The sequence below is a fragment of the Monodelphis domestica genome, chromosome 7, assembly GCF_027887165.1.
Source record: "Monodelphis domestica isolate mMonDom1 chromosome 7, mMonDom1.pri, whole genome shotgun sequence".
In the NCBI taxonomy this organism is placed as follows: Eukaryota; Metazoa; Chordata; class Mammalia; order Didelphimorphia; family Didelphidae; genus Monodelphis; species Monodelphis domestica.
In genome coordinates this window covers 247,020,225-247,044,032 of record NC_077233.1, presented here as the reverse complement: position 1 = coordinate 247,044,032, position 23,808 = coordinate 247,020,225, and the positions used below count along the sequence as shown (strand labels likewise).

At 37.6% G+C, this 23,808-nt stretch overlaps 1 protein-coding gene across 2 annotated transcripts in view; it reads right to left on the bottom strand.

The window, feature by feature from the left end:
- The window catches only part of MOB3B (MOB kinase activator 3B), a 251,259-nt gene that overhangs the window by 155,533 nt on the left and 71,918 nt on the right, over positions 1–23,808 (bottom strand). For both annotated transcript variants that reach the window (XM_007498097.3, XM_007498098.3), the window contains exon 2: positions 17,938–18,553. In XM_007498097.3, the coding sequence (XP_007498159.1) occupies positions 17,938–18,355 (418 nt within the window). In that variant the 5' untranslated portion in view covers positions 18,356–18,553. The remainder of the gene's footprint in view (positions 1–17,937; positions 18,554–23,808) is intronic.

The following is a 23,808-nucleotide window of genomic DNA, read 5'->3' as shown; positions in this document are numbered from 1 at the left end:
TGTAAGGATCAAATAAGATAATATTTGTAAAGCACCTAGTATAATGCCTGGCACACAGCAGGCACACTTATTCCCTTCTTATAAATGAGATAACTAAGAACTGGGGAAGTTAGGTCAAAAGAATTAGTGAGCATCATATTCTAGGGATAATTGGACTATATGATTTATGCAAAGTAGATGGTTTAAAAATTGTAGAGATGAAATTGAATCTTATAGGGTTTTTATCTCTAAAACTTTTTTCTTAAAAAAAATATAAAAATACTCAATTGACCTTCATGAAACTACACACATGGAACTGATTTAACTATCTGTCTCACCTTGTTAATTGGAGTGTTTTCCCCACTGGCACCAATCCCTCTTATTTTCCCATGTAGCAGACCATGAGTCAAAATTCAAATATTCAGGATTTAATAAGGAAGTAACTAAGCACTGGCTAGTAACTATGCCTCAAGGTCTTCATCAATTACTATTACAAAGACACTGAACTTTTTCTGCTTCTTCAAATTGAAAGCTTTTTCTTTCCTCTTTGTATGTGTTTCTGTATACATACCTATAGGTATAATGAATGTGAGGAGTGTATCCGAGAGAAAGAAAGAAAGAGAGAGTAGTGAGAGAGAGAGAGTAGTGAGAGAGAGAGAGAGAGAGAGTAGTGAGAGAGAGAGAGAGAGAGAGTAGTGAGAGAGAGAGAGAGAGAGAGTAGTGAGAGAGAGAGAGAGAGAGAGTAGTGAGAGAGAGAGAGAGAGAGAGTAGTGAGAGAGAGAGAGAGAGAGAGTAGTGAGAGAGAGAGAGAGAGAGTAGTGAGAGAGAGAGAGAGAGAGTAGTGAGAGAGAGAGAGAGAGAGTAGTGAGAGAGAGAGAGAGAGAGAGAGAGTAGTGAGAGAGAGAGAGAGAGAGAGTAGTGAGAGAGAGAGAGAGAGAGTAGTGAGAGAGAGAGAGAGTAGTGAGAGAGAGAGAGAGAGAGAGTAGTGAGAGAGAGAGAGAGAGAGAGTAGTGAGAGAGAGAGAGAGAGAGTAGTGAGAGAGAGAGAGAGAGAGAGTAGTGAGAGAGAGAGAGAGAGAGAGTAGTGAGAGAGAGTAGTGAGAGAGAGAGAGAGAGAGTAGTGAGAGAGAGAGAGAGAGAGTAGTGAGAGAGAGAGAGAGAGTAGTGAGAGAGAGAGAGAGAGTAGTGAGAGAGAGAGAGAGAGAGAGTAGTGAGAGAGAGAGAGAGAGAGTAGTGAGAGAGAGAGAGAGAGAGTAGTGAGAGAGAGAGAGAGAGAGTAGTGAGAGAGAGAGAGAGAGAGTAGTGAGAGAGAGAGAGAGAGAGTAGTGAGAGAGAGAGAGAGACAGAGAGACAGAGAGACAGAGAGACAGAGAGACAGAGAGACAGAGAGACAGAGAGACAGAGAGACAGAGAGACAGAGAGACAGAGAGACAGAGAGACAGAGAGACAGAGAGACAGAGAGACAGAGAGACAGAGAGACAGAGATGGTAGGACAGACCTTTGAATTAAGAAATCTTAGGTTCAGTTTCTGTCTGGGGCACATATCACATGTGCCACAGACAAGTCATAAAACCTCAGTGCTCTAGGCACATCTATTAAGACTGTAAATTACAAATGAATTGAGCAGTCAAATAAGCGTTTATTAATTGGCTACTCTGCTAGGGATTGTGCTAACTGCTGGGGCTAAAAAAATAAAACAAAAGACAAATCTTGCTGTCTTAGAACTCATTCTAATGCGGGAGATAGCATGTAAACCATTATGCACAACACAAACAAAATATATGCGGGATGAACTAGAAACAATAGGAAGAAGACATTAAGGAGGAATCAAGAAAAGCATCTTATCGAAGATGGAATTGCACCTAGAACATGATGGAAACCAGGAGGTGAAGACGAGAAGGAAGTTTTCCAGATATGGGAAATAGCCAGTGAAAATGTCCTGAGTCTGGAGACAATGTCTTGTGTGAGGAATAGCAAGGAGGCCAGGGTCATTGGATTACAGATTATGTAGGAATAGAGTTTGGTATAAAAAGAATGAAAAGGTAGCAGAAAGCTAGGTTGTGAAGTGTTTTGAATTCCAGAAGATTTTTTATATTTAATCATGGAGGTGATAAGGAGCTCCTGGAGTTAATTGAGTGTCCTGATCAGGCTGCTGCTTTAAAATCAGTTTAACAGCTAAGTGTAGCATGGTATAGAGTGTGAGAAGAGGGAAGGACATCAACCAGCAGACTATTACAATAGATCAGATATGAGGTGATGAATGCCTTCACCAGGTGGTAGTGAAAGAGGAGAGAAGGAGGGGTTATACAAGAGATGTACAAAGTTATAATCAATAGGCATTCACAACAGACTGGATATGGGAAGGTAAGAGAAAGTGAAAAGTTAAAGATAACACTGAGGCTTCAGTTTGGATGAATGGAAGGGCAATGGTGTCCCCAAATAGTAATAGGGAAATGAAGGTTGGAGAGTTTTGGGAAAAAGATATTTGGGGCAAGTTTTGGACCTAAGTTTAAGGTACCTAAGAGATAACCACTTTGCTTGCAGATTAAGAGAGAGGTTAGGGCTGGATAAGTAGATCTGAAAATCATCAGCATAGAGATCATAACTCAAACCATAGGAGCTGATGAGTTCACTCATAATGAGTTTACATGATAGAGGTTCCCCGAACAAATTAGTGGTCTGGGACAATGACAACAAATCTAGCAAACTATCTATCTAGGCACACATGATCCAAATGAATTTTTAAAATATTTGTTGGAGCAAAGTTCATTTGGAAGAACAAAAGATCAAGGATATCCAGGAAAATCATGAAAAAAAAATGTGAAAGAAGGAGGACTTGCAGTCCCAGATCTCAAATTATACTATAAAGCAGTGGTCATCAAAACAATTTGGTACTGGCTAAGAGACAGAAAGGAGGATCAGTGGAATAGACTTGGGGTAAATGACCTCAGCAAGATAGTCTATGATAAGCCCAATGTTCCCAGTTTTTGGGACCAAAACCCACTATTTCATAAAAACTGCTGGGAAAATTGGAAGACAGTATGGGAGAGATTAGGTTTAGATCAACATCTTACACCCTATACCAAGATAAACTCAGAATGGCTGAATGACCTGAATATAAAGAAGGAAACTATAAGCAAATTAGGCAATCACAGACTAGTATACTTGTCAGATCTTTGGGAAAGGAAAGACTTTAAAACCAAGCAAGAGCAAGAAAAAAATTTAAAAATGGAAAATAAATAATTTTGATGACATCAAATTTAAAAGTTTTTGTACAAACAAAACTAATGCATCCAAAATTAGAAGGGAAGCAACAAATTGGGAAACAATCTTCATTACAAAAACCTCTGACAAAGGTCTAATTACTCAAATTTATAAAGAGCTAAACCAATTGTACAAAAAATCAAGCCATTCTCCAATTGATACATGGACAAGGGACATGAATAGGCAATTTTCAATTAAAGAAATCAAAACTATTAATAAGCACATGAAAAAGTGTTCTAAATCTCTTATAATCAGGGAGATGCAAATCAAAACAACTCTGAGGTATCACCTCACACCTAGCAGATTGGCTCACATGACAGCAATGGAAAGTAATGAATGCTGGAGGGGATGTGGCAAAGTGGGGACATTAATTCCTTGCTGGTGGAGTTGTGAATGGATCCAACCATTTTGGAGGGCAATTTGGAACTATTCCCAAAGGGTGATAAAAGACTATCTGCCCTTTGATCCAGCCATAGCACTATTGGGTTTGTACTCCAGAGATAATAAGGAAAAAGACATGTACAAAAAGTATTTATAGCTGCACTCTTTGTGGTGGCAAAAAATTGGAAAATGAGGGGCTGCCCTTCATTTGGGAATGGCTGAACAAATTGTGGTATATGTTGGTGATGGAATACTAGTGTGCTCAAAGGAATAATAAAGTGGAGGAATTCCATGGAGACTGTCACAACCTCCAGGAAGTGATGCTGAGCAAAAGGAGCAGAACCAGGAAAACATTGTACACAGAGACTGATACACTGTGGTACAATCGAATGTAATGAAATTCTCCATTAATGGCAATGCAATGATCCCTAAAAACCTGGAGGAATCTATGAGAAAAACCACTATCCACATCAGAGGAAACGCTGTGGGAGTAAAAACACCAAAGAAAAAAAACTGCTTGAATACATGGGTTGAAGGGATGTAGTTGAGGATGTAGACTCTAAATGAACATCCTAGTGCAAACAACATGGAAATGGGTTCTGATCAAGGACACAAGTAATGCCCAATGAAATTGCCTGTTGGCTTTGGGAAGGGTGGAAGGAGGGGAGGGAGGGAAACAATGTGATTATTGTAACCAAGGAATAATGTTCTAAATTGACGAAATAAACTAATTCAAATGGAAAAAAAATAAAATAAAATATTTTTTGAACATCTACAATGAAACAAGCACTTGAAAGTCTTTTATTTTAACTCAACACAAATTAGTGTCTAGCTTGGTTAGATAAACTGATTAGAACATGATGTGAAAGAACTTAAAGTGAAAGTCCTAATTCCTTTATGGGCCAATTAGCTTCATTTTGCTGCTTTATGGCCATATACTGTCTTGGATCAGTTATCTCAGAAATGTTTGCCACCAGAAACAAGAAATACTGGGTAATTTTGAATTGTTCAATGCATATCTTAACAAGGTCCAGAAAAAAAAAATAACTCAAAGCCCATTTCCTATTAGTGTGAAATATAGAACAATTCTTAATTCTGCTTAAAGTGGAAATACAAAGATATCTGCAATTATTTCCAGGTGCAAAATTCTCAATATAATGTAGCTTTTGGATTATTTTAATTAAAATAAATATGCTATATGTTATGTTTGAGTTATAAAAATCAAAAGAAATGTATATATATATATATGTATATATATATATGAGGAAAAATCATGATTGTTTTGAATCCATCCAATAGTATATTAAACCCCACCATGTTCTGTCTCTGACAAAAGCATCTAAGATTATTCTTTATGTCAAACTTAGGGACAAGATACATGATCAAATATTCTAATTTTCCTTGCTATCCTATTATGTATCTTTCAGGCATGAGTTTGGCTAAATTTTTTGTCAAGCTTTTCATTTTTTCAAATGGTACTCTCTCAAGGGGGATGATTCAATTTAACTAAGCAAATGTTTCCATTGGGCTGGAACCAATTACTACATTTTGTATAATTATAACTCTAGTGCAAATCCAAACTCAGGGAACCATTTCTAGAGATTCACCATTTACACTAATTAGGAACCAGCTATACTTCTACAGGTGAGAAGTATACTAACTGCTAAGTGGGGTTCTAAAATAGTGGTCCCTGCCCTCATGGAGCTTACAGTCAAGTTCTAGAAATTTACTATCTACTATGTAAATCATGTTTCTCTTGGTTTTCCCGTCTTTAATGAACTTTCTTCAAGTTTTTATACTAGTTTTAGGGATTTATTCAACCCTTCATGATGTTTCAGACTTTTATGGAATTAAAGAGTTGGAAGGGATCTCCCCTCAATTTTCAGCTGAGGAAGCTAAATCTGAGAGAGGTTAAGTGACAAGTTTAAGAGGGATTAATAGGTTAAACTTTCCCATATTATACCATACTATTACACTTCTCTAGGCATACTCCAATTTATCCATCACCTTCTTTATGAATTATGAGAATAATTTAGATCCATAGGGTCTATGGATCTAAACCAAGAAGCTTGAGAGTTCCTGAAGTAGGTGGCAATAGAATCTTCATACCCTCTCAGCACTACTTCTTTACTTGGATCACTCAAAAGAAATTGAATTAAACTCTACAACCCCTACCTCTTCATCTACCTCTTTAGAAACTCTCTGTGAATGGGAGTACAAGAGAAGTGGAAGGGCTGCCCACGTACAGCAAGAATGCCTCCAGAAAACTATAGGCTAAAGTCCTGTGAGCCAAAGTATTAAAAATTTAATGGGACCAGATTTAGATATATAAGTGAAAGGAACCTTATAAACCATCTAGTCCAACCTCATTTTACAAATTAGGAAACCGAGACCCAGAGCTGTTAGCAGATTTATTCAAGGTCATTTGCCCAAGAAGTAAGTGACAGGCAGCATCTGACTCTCAATTCAATGCTCCTTTCCCTCTTGCATGCTGTCTCTTAAGTCTACCCTCCTTTCTATATCCCTGGGCAGTCTACATTTCCTGTAGAAAGAAAGAAGTGGAAAATAATTCTCAAGTAAGCAGACATCCCATTTCTATGAGACATCAACTCTCAGACAGGTAACTTCATAGAAGATTAGGTACTTTATTTCTTAGCATAATCATTCCCATTATTCTTCCTTTGAGATAAGAGAAGAGTCCCACAGGGTGCATTTTTGTTCTTCTATCATCCCTGACAGGTCAACAGAATTTTTTTTTAAATATATTTTTTTGCTCAAGGGAACTAAGTAGTAAAACCTTAGTGATTCATCAACTTTATCCTCCCTCCTACTTGCATACAGCTTCAAAAGTCTTTCTAAGTTCTGGGTTAAACAGTAATAGCATTGTCAAGAAGCATTACTTCTTTATGCATTCTCAAGGTCTTTGTGGGAACTAAGAAGACATAAACCTGACCTCAAAGAGCTTACAAGAATGGATACACACAGAATATGGGCCAAGTGTGCCAGCATGCCTCAACATACTGATGCTAGTAAGGCAGATAAGATATGAATACACAGCCACAATACAAGGATGGAACATGGTAGGTAGGTGACACAGTAGTGAGAGAATGAGGCCAGGAGTTGGAAAGACCTACTTAGATGACTCCATTGCTCCCTCACATAATTAATTCTCCTGAGTGAGAAGTCAATCAATCAAGAAGCAATTATTAAGTCAGGAAATGAGCCTGGAGGAATAAGAGGATGAAAAGATGAGGAGGAAGAGGAAGAGGAGGAGAGAAGGACAAAAGAGGAAGATATGCTTAAATAAATGATTAATTGATCATCTCAATTACTTTTCTTGAACTTTCTTTTCCTTGACCTTTCTGAACTTTAACATCGTCCATCCAACCCTCATCTTGGGTATTCTCAGCCCTCTTTGACTTATGTGACATTGCTTTTTCTTGGTTCTCTTACCTATAGGGTTATTCTTTCTCAGTTTCCCTTGCCATATTATCATCCTTCTACCTCTAAGGCTTAATCTTAGACCCAATTCTAACTTCCTCAGTAATTTCATCAGCTCCCATAGGTTTAATCATTACCTCTGAACAAATGACTCCCAAATTAAATATCTGGTCATAATATACCTCCATGTAGAAGTTCAATTCCACACCTTGAACTACTTACTGGCTGGACATTTCTATATGGTGCAAACTCAACATGACCCTAACTGAGCTCATTTTCTCTCACCTTTCTCCATACTTCTCTCTATTCAAAAGATGTCCTCCTACACACCTAGGTTTGTAAATTTGGAGATATCTTTAACACTTCTCCCTCACTTCTCATATTAGATCAGTTATTAAGTTCTCTTAATTCTACCTCCATAATACCTCACATCTACCTTCTCTCCATTCACACTGCCATTACTCCAGTTCAAGACTTCAACCCTTTTAGACTTTATAATTGCAACAGCACCGAATGGGTTTCTCTAATACTTGCCCTCCTTAATCGATCCCTCACACAATCACCACACTATAGGTTCAACCATGTTATTCTTCTACTCAGAAATGTTCAGTTGCTCTTTATTGTCTCTGAGATAAAATATGACTCCTTAGCCTGGTACTTAAGTATCTACAATTTGATTCTAAAATTTCCTACCTTCCATATTATTCCTGTTCAAATTTCTGCCAAACTGGAGAACTTGCTATTCCTCCAACCCTTGATAAAGGTACCACATATCTGCCCTAGCATACCCTGTCCCTTATCCATGGAATGCACTTTCTCCTCATCTTTGTCTTTCAAAATCCTCTTTCAAAGTTCCTCTAATTCTTAGTTCTCATTTTGTTGTTTAATCATTTCCATTGTGTCCAATTCTTCATGACCCATTTGGGGTTTTCTTGGCAAAGATGCCAGAGTGGTTTGCCATTTCCTTCTCCAGCTTATTTAACAGATGAGTAAACTAAGGTAAAGAGTTACATGACTTGCCCAGGATTCACACAGATAATAAGTGTCTGATGTTAGAACTCTATGAGGGAGGAACTCCAGGCATTATTCCATTATTCCCATTTTAGAGATGAGGAAATTGAAGCTCATAGAAGTCATGTGCCTTGCCCATGATCACAAAGCTAATAAGATTCAGAAACAATATGTGAACTTGTGTCTTCCTAACTAAATCCAACCCTGTCACACACTGTTAGACATCTTTATCTGTCCTCACATCAACTAAAAACATCCAAAATTGAACTCACCACTTACCTTTTTTTATTAAACCCCTTCTCCCTCTCCCTCTCCTAAACACACACACATACACATATGAGTTATTTTCCTTAAGGGGCAGAAGACACAAAAACGAAAAGGTCACTAAAAAAGATAATCACAAAGCAGATTAAGCTGTATCAGTGATGACTCAAGTTAGTTTTATATGAGCTCAGAAAAAGTTAAGTTCATTGTGGGGCTAGAGAGTTTAGGGCATAAATCACTAAGGAAGGGATACATTAAAATGTCTTAAAGGGTCAGTGTGCTTCTGATATGTGTATAATAAATTATTTCAGCCAGGAAGGCTGATGAGAGAGTTTGGAAATGCTTAAGGCAACTTCAGTAGACAGTGATTCAAAAGTGACTAAAGAAATTCACCTAAAACTAGAGTTAATCATAGAAGAAGCAATGGGCACTAAGAATTGCAAGGTAGGCTAAGTAAGGAGCATTGAATACCAGGCTAATTGTTTGGGTTTTTATAGGGAAAAAAAAGGTCTCATGGGGGAGCTGAGGTGTAGATCTCAGAAGAAAGTTCTTCTCCCAATGTAAATCCATAAATGTTCTGTGACACAGTCTTGGGAGCACTTAATAATTAGGTGATTTGCCCAGGATCACACATCTAGTATGTGAATTCAGACCTTCCTGACCCTGAAATTATTTCTCTATTATGCCATGCTGCCTTTCTGGTATATGACAGGGAGCTTAAATAATTAAACCAGAAACCAGAGCTCCAAAAGTAGTAAAGTGACCACTTCTAGTCTCATCTCTTCTTCCTGTCCCTCTCTTCCTGGCAAAGACGTTAATGAGCAGTAAGCTGACACTCTGGTTATACAGAGACACTTTCTGGTCTGGTAAATCCCAAAGCCAGATGGTCTGTACAGCTGGTTTATGTATGGTAAATCTACAGGGTCATTTTTGCTTTGAGAAGGCACCCGAGTGAACAAGAACCTTTGCTTCCCTCGGGGAAGCCCTCGCCGATGAAATGAGATTAGAAATGGGAGGGGATCCTCCAGATCTCTGGGGCCAAGCCAGGAACATATCAGCTATCCCAGACCTTATCCAAAACCTGGACAGACGTGTCTATCTGTCCCTAGAGTTAACTAAAACAGTGGTTAGAAAGTCAAACGTGACTCATCAAGTGTGAGGCGGAGAAATTTCAAGATTCATCACAGCCTGGGGGAACCAGATTGAGCCTTGGCACAATGTTTCACCAATGTCTGTATCCCTATGGCACAATGACTTCACACAATGATGCTGACGACAAGCACAACGACAAGGACAAAGGAATGGAAGCATACACTCTAGTCTGGTCTACAGGTAGTATTATTATGTGTTTTCTATAAAACCCTGTCACAAAAAATACTAACCTCCCAACTGGACAAATTAAAGTTTGATGACATTACTAAAAGATCCCTTTAAATAGCCAGCTCTTTTAGCACCAACATGATAAAAATAATTCTATTCACATAGTTTTTAGAAAACATTTGCTCCTTGAAATTATAAGGAACACTGACCAATTCAAAAACTCAAATAAATCAGTGAATATTGATGAAGCTGCTTTCATTCTTCATCTCCATTTGTGGGTTTGATGCCCCTGTTGCTAGATAAACTACAGAAGTCACAGTTACAATAGCCAAAATTAAATTAAATTAAAAAATTAAAATAATAAATAAATTTTTTAAATTTTAAAAAAGTTAACAACTTTATTTTTTAAGCACTAATGTTTTTAACCTCTGGCTTACACATAATATCAAGTATCTAATTACCCTTTCCAGCTGGTACTGGGCTGTAACAACTTGTCACCTGAGATAAAGGTCTATTAATATTACATAGCCCAGGTAACAGTCATTTCAGTGCAGGTAAGGACAGCCAGCAGGGAGGCTTGCTAGATAGGGCATACTGTCTTGGATATTTTTTTTTATTCCATCTTCCTTTTCTTTCTGCTTCCTACCATACTTGGCTGTGGATGGCCTACCTTTATCCTTTATCAGAAGTAATCTAAAGAAGTTGGGCCAACTAGCCATGTGCTGTTATACTGGGGGGGGAGGGGGCTACTGAACATAGTTCTCATTTTACTCTAGAGTGAACCAATAAAGGAGAGAAGCCTGGCCATTACAAAATAGAGTAGAGTACCAATACTGAGCTGCCAGTGCATGGAATGCTGGACCTGGAGTCAGGAAGATCTGAATTCCAACATGGCCTTAGACACTAGTTACTAGCTATGTGGCCTTTAGTAAGCCACTTAACCCTGTTTGCCTCAGTTTCTTCATCTATAAAATAAGCTGAAGAAAGAAATGGCAAACTCTCCAGTATCTTTACCAAGAAAACAACTAAAAATGGGGGTCACACCTATGTGAACTGATGTGGAATAAAATAAACAGAACCAGGAGAGGTACCCAATAACTGAAATATTATGGGACAATCAAATGTGATAAGACTTTGCTACTCTCGGCAATACAATGATAGAAGGTAATTCTGAGAGATTTATGACAAAGAATGCTATCCACCTCCAGAGAAAGAACTGTTGGAGAAGGAATGCAGATGAACACATATGATTTATCACTCATTTATTTGGATATACAGTCTGAGGTTTTGGTTTTTTAAGATTACTTCTCTTACAAAAATTAATAGGGAAATATTTTTGAGTGATAATACATGTATAATCCAGGGGAATTGTCAACTTGTCAACTCTGGGAGGGGGATGTATAGTAAGAAAATCTTGAACTCTTAAAACCCAGAATGTTTTTCCCTTTGTGCACATTTTGTGGTCACGTTATTGTTTTATAAGTTTTGTAGCTCTTCCCTCTTGCTCTCTTCTCTCATGACCAGGTGGGTTTAGGTAGTTCTTTTGCTTTTGTTATTATTAATAAAACTTTATAAAATATAATACTTAGTTATTGTATATTAACTTTAAAACCCACAAAGGGAAGAAAGGGGAGAGACAACATGAATCATGTAACTTTGGAAAAATTATGTGTAAATTTGTTATTGGAATAAAATAAAGATAAAATTTTTTTAAATGGGAGTCACAAAGAGTCTGACACACCTGAAAATTGACTAAACAACAATAAGATTCTGAGTTCGTGGGATGGATTAACCCATTAACCAAGCATTTATTAATTTCTAAGTATTGTGCTAGTAGTTGAGGATACAAATCAATAAATGAAATAATCCTTACTTTTGAGATGCTGATATTTTCTCAGAGGAGAGAAGAAATCTCCTGTCCTTGAATATGATGGTACAAACCTTGTTTACACTAAAATCTGGAAGCAAGTTAGCAAGTTAGAAGTGAGTTAGTTGTCTCAAGATTCACCTGAATTCAAGATAATGTATTTCAGACAGTGGGAAGAAAGATCTTTTCTCACCATCTAGTCTTAGCTTAAAACACTCGTTGCCACTTCAAGTCTGAACATTTCCTAAATAAGAATTGTCACCAAATATAGCAAACTAGGATAAACAAGGCATGGAGTAAATATTCAGGTCCTTTGAGAATAATCATAAGAAGCAGAATGTTGAAAGAGACTTTGTTCTGGAATCAGAGAAAAGTCCTGGGTTCAGCCATATGGTTCTCTCACCTGCTATCTGGGTCATCTCAGCCAAGTCACTTAACTTCAGTGGACCTTACCTTCTTTATGTGTAAAATGAAGATGACCTTTAAGGTCTCATTTAGCTCTATGATCTTCACTAGTAAATGACTGGGGCTTTAAATGCAGATTCCTTGAAGCCAGTTTGGTGCAAGGGAAAGAAAACTAAAGTTTGTAGTCATAGGACCTGAGGTTCAAATCCCAGCCCTTCACTTATTACCTGTGTTTTCTAAGGCAAATGCCAAGACTCTCTGTCATTGGTTTCCTCATTTGCAAAATTAGGAGGGAGGAATATATGCCTCCAATTCCAAATCTATGATGCTATGGTCCTTCCAGATCTTTCTCTGATCCTATCCAGATCTCAGTTAACAAATACTTTGTAATCCAGAAAACCTGTGTCAAAATCTCCTCAAGGTGAATAATATGAATCATATTATTCTTATCTAGCACTTACTATGTGCCAGGCACTGTGGCACTTTATAAATATCATCTCAACTCATTCTCACAACAACCCTGGAAGATAAGTGTAGTACTATCCCCATTTTACAGTTGAGGAAAACTGAGACAAAAAAAAAAGTTAAGTGATTTGTTCAGGTTCACACAGAATTCAGATCTTCTTGCCTCGAGACCCAGCACTCTATTCATTGTGGCACCTATATGTCCCAAATTCTCAAGACTACCTGAAATAATACAGCTATTCAAAGTTCTACCAGATGTTACAGTATATTATAAAGTGGTAGTCAAAAAAGTTGATATAGGTTAAAAATTAAAATATAGATCAAAACAGACTAGATAATCAAGAAACAGAAACACATGGAAAAAGTAGCCCAATTTTTAACAGATTCAGAACCATAAATTACTGAAAGATATTCAAATGGACAAGAAGTCAAATGGGAACACTGGAAAGCAATTTTGCAGAAATTAGGATTAGGTCATCATCTTGTATTACATCATCTTGTACTATAGCATAAGTATATACTATGCTCATATGAAGCTCAAAAAATGGATACAAGGACATGATTATAAAAAGTCAAAATAACAAAATAAAATCAGATACCTTTCACAGTGTTAGAGAAGAATTTTTAATTGAAATAAACAAGTAATAGAGATCATAAATAATAAAATAGACAAGAAACTGAGAGGTTATTTAACTTGCCCAAGGACACACGGGCTAATAAATCTCTGAAGTCAGATTTAAACTCAACTCTTTCTGAGTCCAGGTCAACAACTCTATCCACTGCTGCCTCAATCTTGGATGGGGAAAAAAATTGCATCACATATTTTCAAAGAAATCATGACATGCAAAATAGATAGAGAATTACTACAAATATATTGAGACAAAAGGTGATCACCCAAGAATAAGGAAGTTTTCAAAAAAGTTATACCAACAGAGTAAAATAAACAGAACCAGGAAAAAACTGTAACACAATTAGCAGCAATATTATAGAACAACCATATGTGATAGACTTTGCTACTGAGGGACTTATGACAAAGAATGCTCTCTCCCTCCAGAGAAAGAACTGGTGGAGAAGGAATACAGATGAAAACATATGATTTATCACTTGTTTATATGGGTATATATTTTGGGGGTTGATTTTATATGATTATTCACTTACAAAAATGAATACTATGGAAACATGTTTTGTGTGATAATAGGTGTGTAACCCAGAATAAATTGCTTGCCAGCTCAAGGAAGGGGAATGGAAGAAGGGAAGGAGACAATTTGGATCATATAACTTCAGAAAACTTATATGGAAATTTGTTATTAAAAATGTTTTTAAAAAACAAAAAAACTACATCAGAAGTTTTGAAAATAACTACAAAATGTCTACATCTACATAAAAGTGTGCTCCAAATCAATGGATAAGAGTTACAAATTTTTAACAATTCTAAGATTTATTTTGCTCCATGGAAATTAGCTAATAAAATAATAATAATAATCATTTTTGACAGGACGGAAGGAACGACGGAAGGAAGGAAGGAACGACGGAAGGAAGGAAGGAACAAAGAAAGAAAGAGAGGAAAAAAGAAAGGAAGAAAAAAGAAAGAGAGAGAAAGAAAGGAAGGAAGAAAGAAAGGAAGGAAGAAAGAAAGGAAGGAAGAAAGAAAGGAAGGAAGGAAGAAAGGAAGGAAGGAAGAAAGGAAGGAAGGAAGGAAGGAAGAAAGAAACAAAGGAAGAAAGAAACAAAGGAAGAAAGAAACAAAGGAAGAAAGAAACAAAGGAAGAAAGAAACAAAGGAAGAAAGAAACAAAGGAAGAAAGAAACAAAGGAAGAAAGAAACAAAGGAAGAAAGAAACAAAGGAAGAAAGAAACAAAGGAAGAAAGAAACAAAGGAAGAAAGAAACAAAGGAAGAAAGATGGAAGAGAAAAGTGAATAAATAGTTCTATAAATTTGTGTTTATAGTTTATATATATGTATATATAATATCAAAATAATACTGTGTGCTATTATTATAACCATTCTGAAAACATGGAAACCAAGACCAAGAGAGATAACATGACTTTCCCAGGTTCACAAAGCTAGTAAGTATCTGAAGCAGGATTCAAATTCAGGGCTTCTTTTTTCCAAGTCCTAATCTATCCACTATGCCACCTAGTCATTAGGATGCCAACAGTGGGACTATAAGACATTTTGCATAGGAAAAGACAATAAAGGCCTGATAAGGAAATCAGAACCAGAAATAATTTCCATAGACTCTTCCAAACTTCACAGAATTTTTGTTCAAACTATTCTTGTGCCATGGGAGAATTTCTTTGGACGAAAATAGCTAATTCTGCAGGAAAACAACAAAAATAGAATTTTCTATAAGAATTACATATACCAAATACATTGCAAGATGTTTCTTGAATGTTAGCCTGTTCTCCACTAGGAGATTTAAAATAATCAAATGTCTAGCAAAACATCTACTGCCTCCTAAAACAATCTCAATTTGTAAAAATAAGGATTCACACTTTTATAGGTTAATTTATATTAATGATTACAAAGTGATTTCACCACAACTTTGTGAGGCAGGTAGTTAAGATACTTCAAATTTTAAATTTTACAAATAAAAAAACTGAATTTCAGATAAGTTAACTGACTATGCCTATTGTTGCACAGTTATAAATCCCTGAGTTGGGACATACCTGATATGGAGTTAGCTATACTGTCTAGTTAGGATATTCTCATAGCCTTTAATCTTGTAGGACATTCTGCCAGGGTATCTTAACTAGGGCTGAAAATCCATTAAGTAGTCTAAAGGTAAGCCTTAATATCCAACTATAATGCCTAGGAAAATTTTTCCTTTTTACATTGGAAAGAAAAAAATAGGGGAGGGTCTCATCAGCAGTATCACGGAAGCATCTTTTCCTTCCCCCAAATATCTGGTTGCATATCAGCTGTGAAGGACATCTCCCCAGGGGCAATCAAACTAACACCATCTCAGATGTCATCTCAGAACTACCAGGAAATCCTTCACTGAAAAAACAAAAATTAAGGGGGAAAATTTGTCCTTTTGGCTTGGATGAGATAACCTAATTCTATCTTGCATGTTCCTTGACCCTTGGAGACCCATATTTCTCTGGTCTTAATTTGTTCATCTATAAAATGAACAGGTTGGATTAAATCAAGGGTTCTTAAACTGAAATCAATTAATTAATTAAATATGTTGTAACTGTATTTCAATATTGTTTTCCTTTGTAAATCTGTGCATTTTATTTTATGCTTTAAAATTATTACTGGGGAAAAGTTCATAGATTTCACCAGATTGACAAATGAGACCATGATACAAAAAAAGTTTAAGAATTTGATGATCATTCTAATCCATTTCAACTCTAGCCTTCTATGATCTCTGATCCCCAAAGAAATTGGTAGAAAAAAATTGTACAAATGCTTGTTGGAAAAGCCTTGTTTTTCTCTTCATCTTTTCCAGAAGTTCAGATTTAAGGCATAATCTTATATAATATTAAACCAAGGAATTCCATCTTTCTAACTCCATCTCATTCCAACTAGACAGCTATAGGACTGACAAAAGATTCTCCCTGTTATTTTGTCTTAGTCATTATCACTGAAGGATGTCAAAACTGTGTGTTTTTTAAGTCACTGCTAGGTTTGGGATTTGATCTGCTGTCCCAGTTTTTTGTGAGAGGTATTTGTTCGCTTCTTAACAAAGGAAACTGAGGGTGATGGATAGGAAGAAAGAGTGAAGAAGTTTGCAAAATTGTGAGGAAGTCACATCTGTTTAATATACTCTCATTCAAGAAAAAGCTTTCAGCCCCAAATAAAATGGCTTGCTATATTTTGTTTTACTTTAATATTTGAACAAGTCAAAGTTTTCCTTTCCCCTATTTTTCAGCAAAAGAAATGCACAACTGTTTACATGCTTTAATGCTCATGTAGGAAGACTGGGATATAAAAGAAAAACTATTTTTCATTTGTTTTCCTTTTCCATTTTCCTCATTTTGCTTAGGGAAAAATGAAGCTTGAGCTTGTCTCAATTCTAAAGAAAGAGACAACAAAAATGCATTGGATTTAATGCTGCAATTCTTAGTATGACTTCCATATTCTCATTAATCAAGCATTTGTTTGAAGAATGCTCCTTTTTGACATGATCCTCTCTAGACATGAGAATAATTTCCATGACAATGGCTCACAAGGACAGCCTAATAATTAAGAGAAAGAAAAGAAAGCTGGAACCCAAAAAGAAAGAAAAGAATATTGTGAGAATATTTCTTCTAAAAATAATCTAATAAAAAATGAAAGCAATAGCAACATAACATTCGAGAAATAAAAGAATGCTTTCAATGATGGGAGTGTTTATGGAATTATTTTGATCACGAAACACATCCAAGATCATAAATGATAATCCCAGAGTTTGAGGGTGTAGAACATTCCTAGGATAAAGGTGGCTCTAGAAGATAACAGGGCAAAGTTGAGAAAGCTAATATGTTTTTATGAGGAGGCAACCTGTCCCATAATAAGTTTTCTTGGCACAGAAATCATAGCATAGGTCATATTTTAAAGGGAGAAACATTCCTAGCTGTGTAATATTCTCCCCAAATCCCTTTCACATAGTGCAGGCTCTGAGGATTACCTAGAAAACCATGTGGGAAAGATGGGTTTCACATAGTGGTATTTTTCTTCACTGAAACCTTACATCTTGAGAAAATTCAACAGAGAAAAGAGACCAGAAAATCTAAAGCTTTTCATCCTGAAAAACGCAACAGAGAAAACCTAATTTTGCTTAGTAAGGGAAAGGGAAATACACAGGAAAGTTAACAAATTCAGAAACATTCGTTTAACTTTACTTTGAAGGAGGAGCCATGCATGTATTGATGCTTAAAAAATTACTACCTTTTGGATGGGATGATGAATGGACCTAGGCAATGTACTATACTACAGACAGATTTATTTTAGGTCCATTTTCCAAAATGGCATAACTGGTGAACAGCAGAATGGGAGGTGGTGATTACATTGTCTCCTCACCTCCTGCCTCCAGCTGTGAATAAGTGCTGTGGCTTTGCTGATACAGAAGAAACGATTATAATAACACTACTTCATTCTCAATGCATGAGCCCTGGAGAGCTTGAATTGCATTTTTATTTCTTAAATGGTACAAGAATGAAAAGCTGTTTTTTTTTTAATGGCAATAAGGAGGTGGAGCAAGGGTAGGATATCCAGGTCTTTATTTCTCCAGTATGCTTACTTACTGTCTTTGTCATCACCGCACAGATCACCCTGGATACAGTATTTGGCAAGAAATACTGACAGGCTAATATCTATAATAGCAGCAGTATTAAATAAATTGCAACTAGCAGATCAACAAAGAAGTCAATGGGGACAGGTGGCTGTAATTAAAAAAGAAAAAAAAAGGAGAGAACCTCAAGGAAGCTTAAGACATCAAATCTGACATTGTACCATTGTTCTCCAGCATGTAACTAGGAATTGGGGGAATATTTCTGAGCAATGGAATAGGGGGGTGCCCCAACCACATGACCTGATCACCACACTTGGACTTACCTACACTGGTAGGAAATATATCTTCATTATTGATTTGGACCTCAATCCAGTCCATGAGAAGGTTCATATATTGGGGGGCTGGCAGTGCGGTGGGTTTCTTGTACTTCAGGTCGTCCTGCCACCGGTACTCGTATTTCGGACCCCCCGACATCACAGGACAGGTCCTCTCAGTACAGAACTCACAGATGGTGCCGTAGATCAGGTTGATCCGGTTGAAGAAGTCTACCACGTGAACAGCCACCCAGTCGTTCTGGTCTTCCCCACTGGGTAGCTGCACTGCCGCCTTCAGGTCCACCCCGGAGTTCAGAGAGGCTTGTGCCCTTTTGTGGAGCTCAAACCTCTGGGTGCCAGGCTCAAATTTGCGTTTGGGCCGAAAAGTCTTGTCTTTATTGAAAACCTGCTTTAGGGCTATTGACATTGTCTTGTTGTCCTCTTCCCTTCTTTTGCAGGAGGCAAAAAGGCACCAGGAACTTTTTGGTGATAGATCGCAGGTCAGGAGAGTTTTCCACTGCCAGCCCTCGGGCCCCAGTCTTGCAGCCACGGTTCCGAGTCCTTTTAAATGGCCCCCGCGCTCTTCCTCTTGAAGGTATTCCCAAGAGACCTCATGTTCCTGAATCTAGAAAGGAAAAATATATATCTGAGAGTCTGGCTTGCCTTCAATCCACTTTACTATTGCGTGGTAGGAAAGGGGAGCTAGGCACTGTCCTACAGGAAGAGGCTTTCATCCTCTAGATGAAGAATGTTAGGAGATTGAAGCTTACCATTCTGTGAGTCTGGGTTATTTGTTCAACCAACTGGCAAAAAATAAAACAAAAGAAACCTTACACTTTCATAGCTAAATAAATATCAAATCTCTGCTAAACTTTACCAATGTTGCCCCAATCTGAAGACATTTCTCAAAATATCTATTGTGATAAAGGATGAAAAGGTTTGCAATTTGCAAAAACTGTTGCAAAAAAATTGAGAGATGCAAACCTTAGGGAATGATTGACAGGAGCATATGATCAAGGGTCACATGGGAGCCTGAGGGATCTAGGTGAAGATTCCATCTGCCCAACTGACTTCCTCTCCTGAAGGAGTTGAGGTTAAGGATTGAAGAGGATTTTCCCTGTGATCAATGAAGGAAGGAAGTTTTCTGGATCTGGCTGCTGGCAGCATCAGTGAGGAGATCTCTGGACTTACTTGGACATCTAACAACTTAAGATCCTGACCCTATTTAATTGGACTCCTGGTATGAGACATGGATATTGGAAAGTTAATGTTATATTATAATTAGTTATAATCTTTTAAGTATAAGTATATTCCCTAAACCCTTATTCCTTCCTACCCTTCCCAAACCAATAAATCAGAATTTATTTATATGTTTTCCTCTTGTATTTCCCCTTATCCCAAATCCTACCATAACACAATTAATGTGATGATGTGCTCTACTTCGCATGGGAAGATGACAACCCATAAGTAGGGCAGTCAACTTAAGCCATTCTTTCTTCAATGGAAATCCATTTGTGAGTTCACCATTTTCTTACATGGTCCTCCCTTGTGGCAAGCAGCACATTATTAGGTCAAAGTATAAACTGTGACCATTGAACAGGGAGAATAGAACTGATTTGTTTAGCAAATCAAACTTTTGCCTTAATAACATGTGAAAAACCCAAAGAACCAAACAAATCCCAGATTCCTAGAAGTATGTCATTGATTCTACAGTAAAGTGTACTAATTCCTGGGGAAAAAATGGATAATGACTACAATGAGGTAAATAGAAATGAAAATTACCACAAAATGGAGAGTAAATGTTGCAGAATTTCAAAGAAAAATGCACAACCCCAAAGAGCTAAAAGAAGACAGTTCTTCCAGCTCATTTGCAGAAATGAGTGAGAACTGATTCTAAAGACAGAAGGTGAGAGTTAAAAAAATTTTTTTCTAATTAAAAAAAGACACTGCAAATATTTTAAAGTAATTTTTTAATGTTTTGAATTTACAGGGTAGGGGGGTGCATCTTCTTTATCTCTTAAAAAAATATGACTCTCCAAGAAGACAGAACTGGAGAAATACAGAAACATATTTATATAAAAGCAAAAACTATCAATAAAATTTTATTTTTTAAAGGACTACCAGATGTTAAAACAGAGGACCTGGGTTCATATCCTACATTTAATACCCACTTTGTGGAGCTTTAGGCAAGAAACTTATCTTCCCTCATCCTCAATTTCCTTCCTTCTAAAATAAGGATGTTAGGGGAAATGGATTTGGAGGTTCTTTCCAACTCTAAAACTCTGACATTATTGTATTATTCTTAACAATTTATGAAAAGGATTGTGCATTGGCTATGGGAGGGGTGGTGGGAGGGAGGGAGAGGAAAAGAAAATGATCTTTGTTTCCAAGGAATAATGTTTGAAAATGACCAAATAAAATAATGTTTAAAAGGAAAAAAAGAAAAGGATTGTATTAGTACAGTATCTGAATAATTTTTTTTTAATTTTTGCCTGTTAGAATGTAAACTGCTTGAAGATAGGGGCTGTTTTTTACTTTTGTCTTTCTTGCCTAATGCTAGAACAGAACTTTGCACAAAGTATGAACTTAATGAAGGTTTGTTAAAGTGAACTGGAGTTGAGGTGAAATTATGATGTTTACTTCTTGTTTCAGTGAGTAACATTATAAGAGGAAGGGCTCTGGTGACTGCACGAAATTGAAAAACTTTTGCACAGACAAAATAAATGCAGCTCAAATGAAAAGGGAAACAACGGGGGGGGGGGGGGGAACCTTTGCATGAAAAATCTCTGATAGAGGTTTGATAGCAAAGCTATATAGGGAATTAACCAAAACAACAACAACAACTATAGCATCCCATGGATCATTTCCTAGTCAAATATTTCCTGATCAAAAGACAAGAACAGTTTTCCCAAGAAGAATTATAAATAATTTGCAACCATATGAAAGATTGCTACATATTACTAATCAAAACAGAAATGCAAATCAAAGGAACTTTGAAATTTCACTTCACACACTGAATACACTGGAAATGATAAGAAATGGTGAAAAGACAAGGAATGTTCACTGAAAGACAAATATATTATTAAATTTCTGGTTATTCTGTAGACTGGTCTAAATAGTCTGAAAAGCAATTTGGAATTCTACTTTTTTTTTTTTAATTGGGGATGCATTTATACAGCAGATACTATGTGCCAGGCATAGAACTAAATGATTTAGAGATATTTCATTTGATCCTCACAACAACTTTAGAAGGTATATGTTATTATCTCCATTTTACAGTTGGAAAAAAAAACTGAGGTAGACAGAGGTTCAGTGATTTTTCCTAAGATCATAGAGCTAGAAAAATGTCTGAGGCCAAGTGTCTGAGGTCTTTCTGACTCCAGGCTTCGTATTCTATCCATCGTGCTATCTAGTTGCCAATATAAAATGATGATATTCTTAAGGCCAAGAGATTCCTGCTAGGCACATACCACAAGTTCAAAGACAGAAAGGAAAGGTTTGGATATATTTAAATGTACACAGCTATACTTTCTGTGGTGGCAAAGAAGTAGAAACAGTATAAGTGTCTATCAATTGGGAAATGACTAAAGGCATAGAACTGCAATGGAATATAAATTCCATTTATTCCATATACAATATAATCCATAAAATCCATAAAAATAATATTATGAATTTTTTAAGCATGGAAAGACATATGAACTGGTGCAGAGTGCAGTAACCAGAGGAAGAAAAACAACAGAAACAATGACTACAGTGATGAAACAGAAAGTGCAAAAATGCAAAACTAAAGCGAAAATACTCCTTCTACCCTTCTTTGCAGAAGTAAGGGATTATTTTGTAGAACATATTGTATATTTTATCAACTTCAGTAGTTGTGTCAGTTAATTTTGATTAGCTGCTTTTTGTTGTTATGAGGGATATCTTACTGAGTATTGCAGGGGATAGAATACAGACTTTTAAAAACATTTACCTTCCATCAATACTGTGAATTGGTTCCAAGGCAGAAGAGTGGTAAGGGCTAGGCAATGGGGGTCAAGTGACTTGCCCAGGGTCACACAGTTGGAAAGTGTCTGAGGTCAAATTTGAACCGAGGACCTCCCTATCTTTAGGCCTGACTCTTAATCCACTGAGCTACTAAGATGCCCTGGAATACAGTCTTAAGTGTCATTTTTTAAAAAAGGTATCCGTAAAGAAGAATGTAAACCAAATTTAAAAAGAAGTAGCATGTCTTAGTGGATAGAAAGCCAATCTTTGTATTGGACAGACCCGGGTTCAAATTCTGTCAGATTGAAGCCATAATCTGATGAGTATTTATCAAGTATCTACAATGTATCAGGAACTGTGCATGCAGAGATAAAAGCTGAGCTAAGCAACCCTGGCCACTTTTACTATACTTGTGGTTTCGTTTTGAGAAATTTGTACTTCGGAAAATTGAAGCAATCTCTTAATTAGTTCCTTGGTTCCTGCATTCCTCCTACTGCTGCTATAATAGTGTTATATCAAAGAGGATTAGCCATTAAACTGACAGGAATGATAATTGGTAATCTAGTAGATAAAGCATCTGTCTTAAACTTAGAAAGACCTGAGTACAAATTCAGCCCTAGACATTTTATTACTCATATATTCCTGGGTAAGTCCTTTAACCTCGGGTTCCTAAACTGTAAAATAGAGTTAATAATAATGCCTACTTACCTACCAAGGTTGTTGTGAGAATAAAATGGGGGGGGGGGAGGAAGGAAGGCAAGGAAGGCAAGGAAGGCAAGGAAGGCAAGGAAGGCAAGGAAGGCAAGGAAGGCAAGGAAGGCAAGGAAGGCAAGGAAGGCAAGGAAGGCAAGGAAGGCAAGGAAGGCAAGGAAGGCAAGGAAGGCAAGGAAGGCAAGGAAGGCAAGGAAGGCAAGGAAGGCAGGGAAGGCAGGGAAGGCAGGGAAGGCAGGGAAGGCAGGGAAGGCAGGGAAGGCAGGGAAGGCAGGGAAGGCAGGGAAGGCAGGGAAGGCAGGGAAGGCAGGGAAGGCAGGGAAGGCAGGGAAGGCAGGGAAGGCAGGGAAGGCAGGGAAGGCAGGGAAGGCAGGGAAGGCAGGGAAGGCAGGGAAGGCAGGGAAGGCAGGGAAGGCAGGGAAGGCAAGGAAGGCAAGGAAGGCAAGGAAGGCAAGGAAGGCAAGGAAAGGAAGGAAAGGAAGGAAAGCAAGGAAAGCAAGGAAAGCAAGGAAAGGAAGGAAAGGAAGGAAAGGAAGGAAAGGAAGGAAAGGAAGGAAAGGAAGGAAAGGAAGGAAAGGAAGGAAAGGAAGGAAAGGAAGGAAAGGAAGGAAAGGAAGGAAAGGAAGGAAAGGAAGGCAGGGAAGGCAGGGAAGGCAGGGAAGGCAGGGAAGGCAGGGAAGGCAGGGAAGGCAGGGAAGGCAGGGAAGGCAGGGAAGGCAGGGAAGGCAGGGAAGGAAGGCAGGGAAGGCAGGGAAGGCAAGGAAGGCAAGGAAGGCAAGGAAGGCAAGGAAGGCAAGGAAGGCAAGGAAGGCAAGGAAGGCAAGGAAGGCAAGGAAGGCAAGGAAGGCAAGGAAGGCAAGGAAGGCAAGGAAGGCAAGGAAGGCAAGGAAGGCAAGGAAGGCAAGGAAGGCAAGGAAGGCAAGGAAGGCAAGGAAGGCAAGGAAGGCAAGGAAGGCAAGGAAGGCAAGGAAGGCAAGGAAGGCAAGGAAGGCAAGGAAGGAAAGGAAGGAAAGGAAGGAAAGGAAGGAAAGGAAGGAAAGGAAGGCAAGGAAGGCAAGGAAGGAAAGGAAAGCACTTAGGACAGTACTTGGCACATATTTACTGTATAAATGCTCTTTTTCAATCTCTTCTCACACTGCCCACCCTACCTCCCCCAAAATACCTTAAAGGTAGTGACTTCAATCT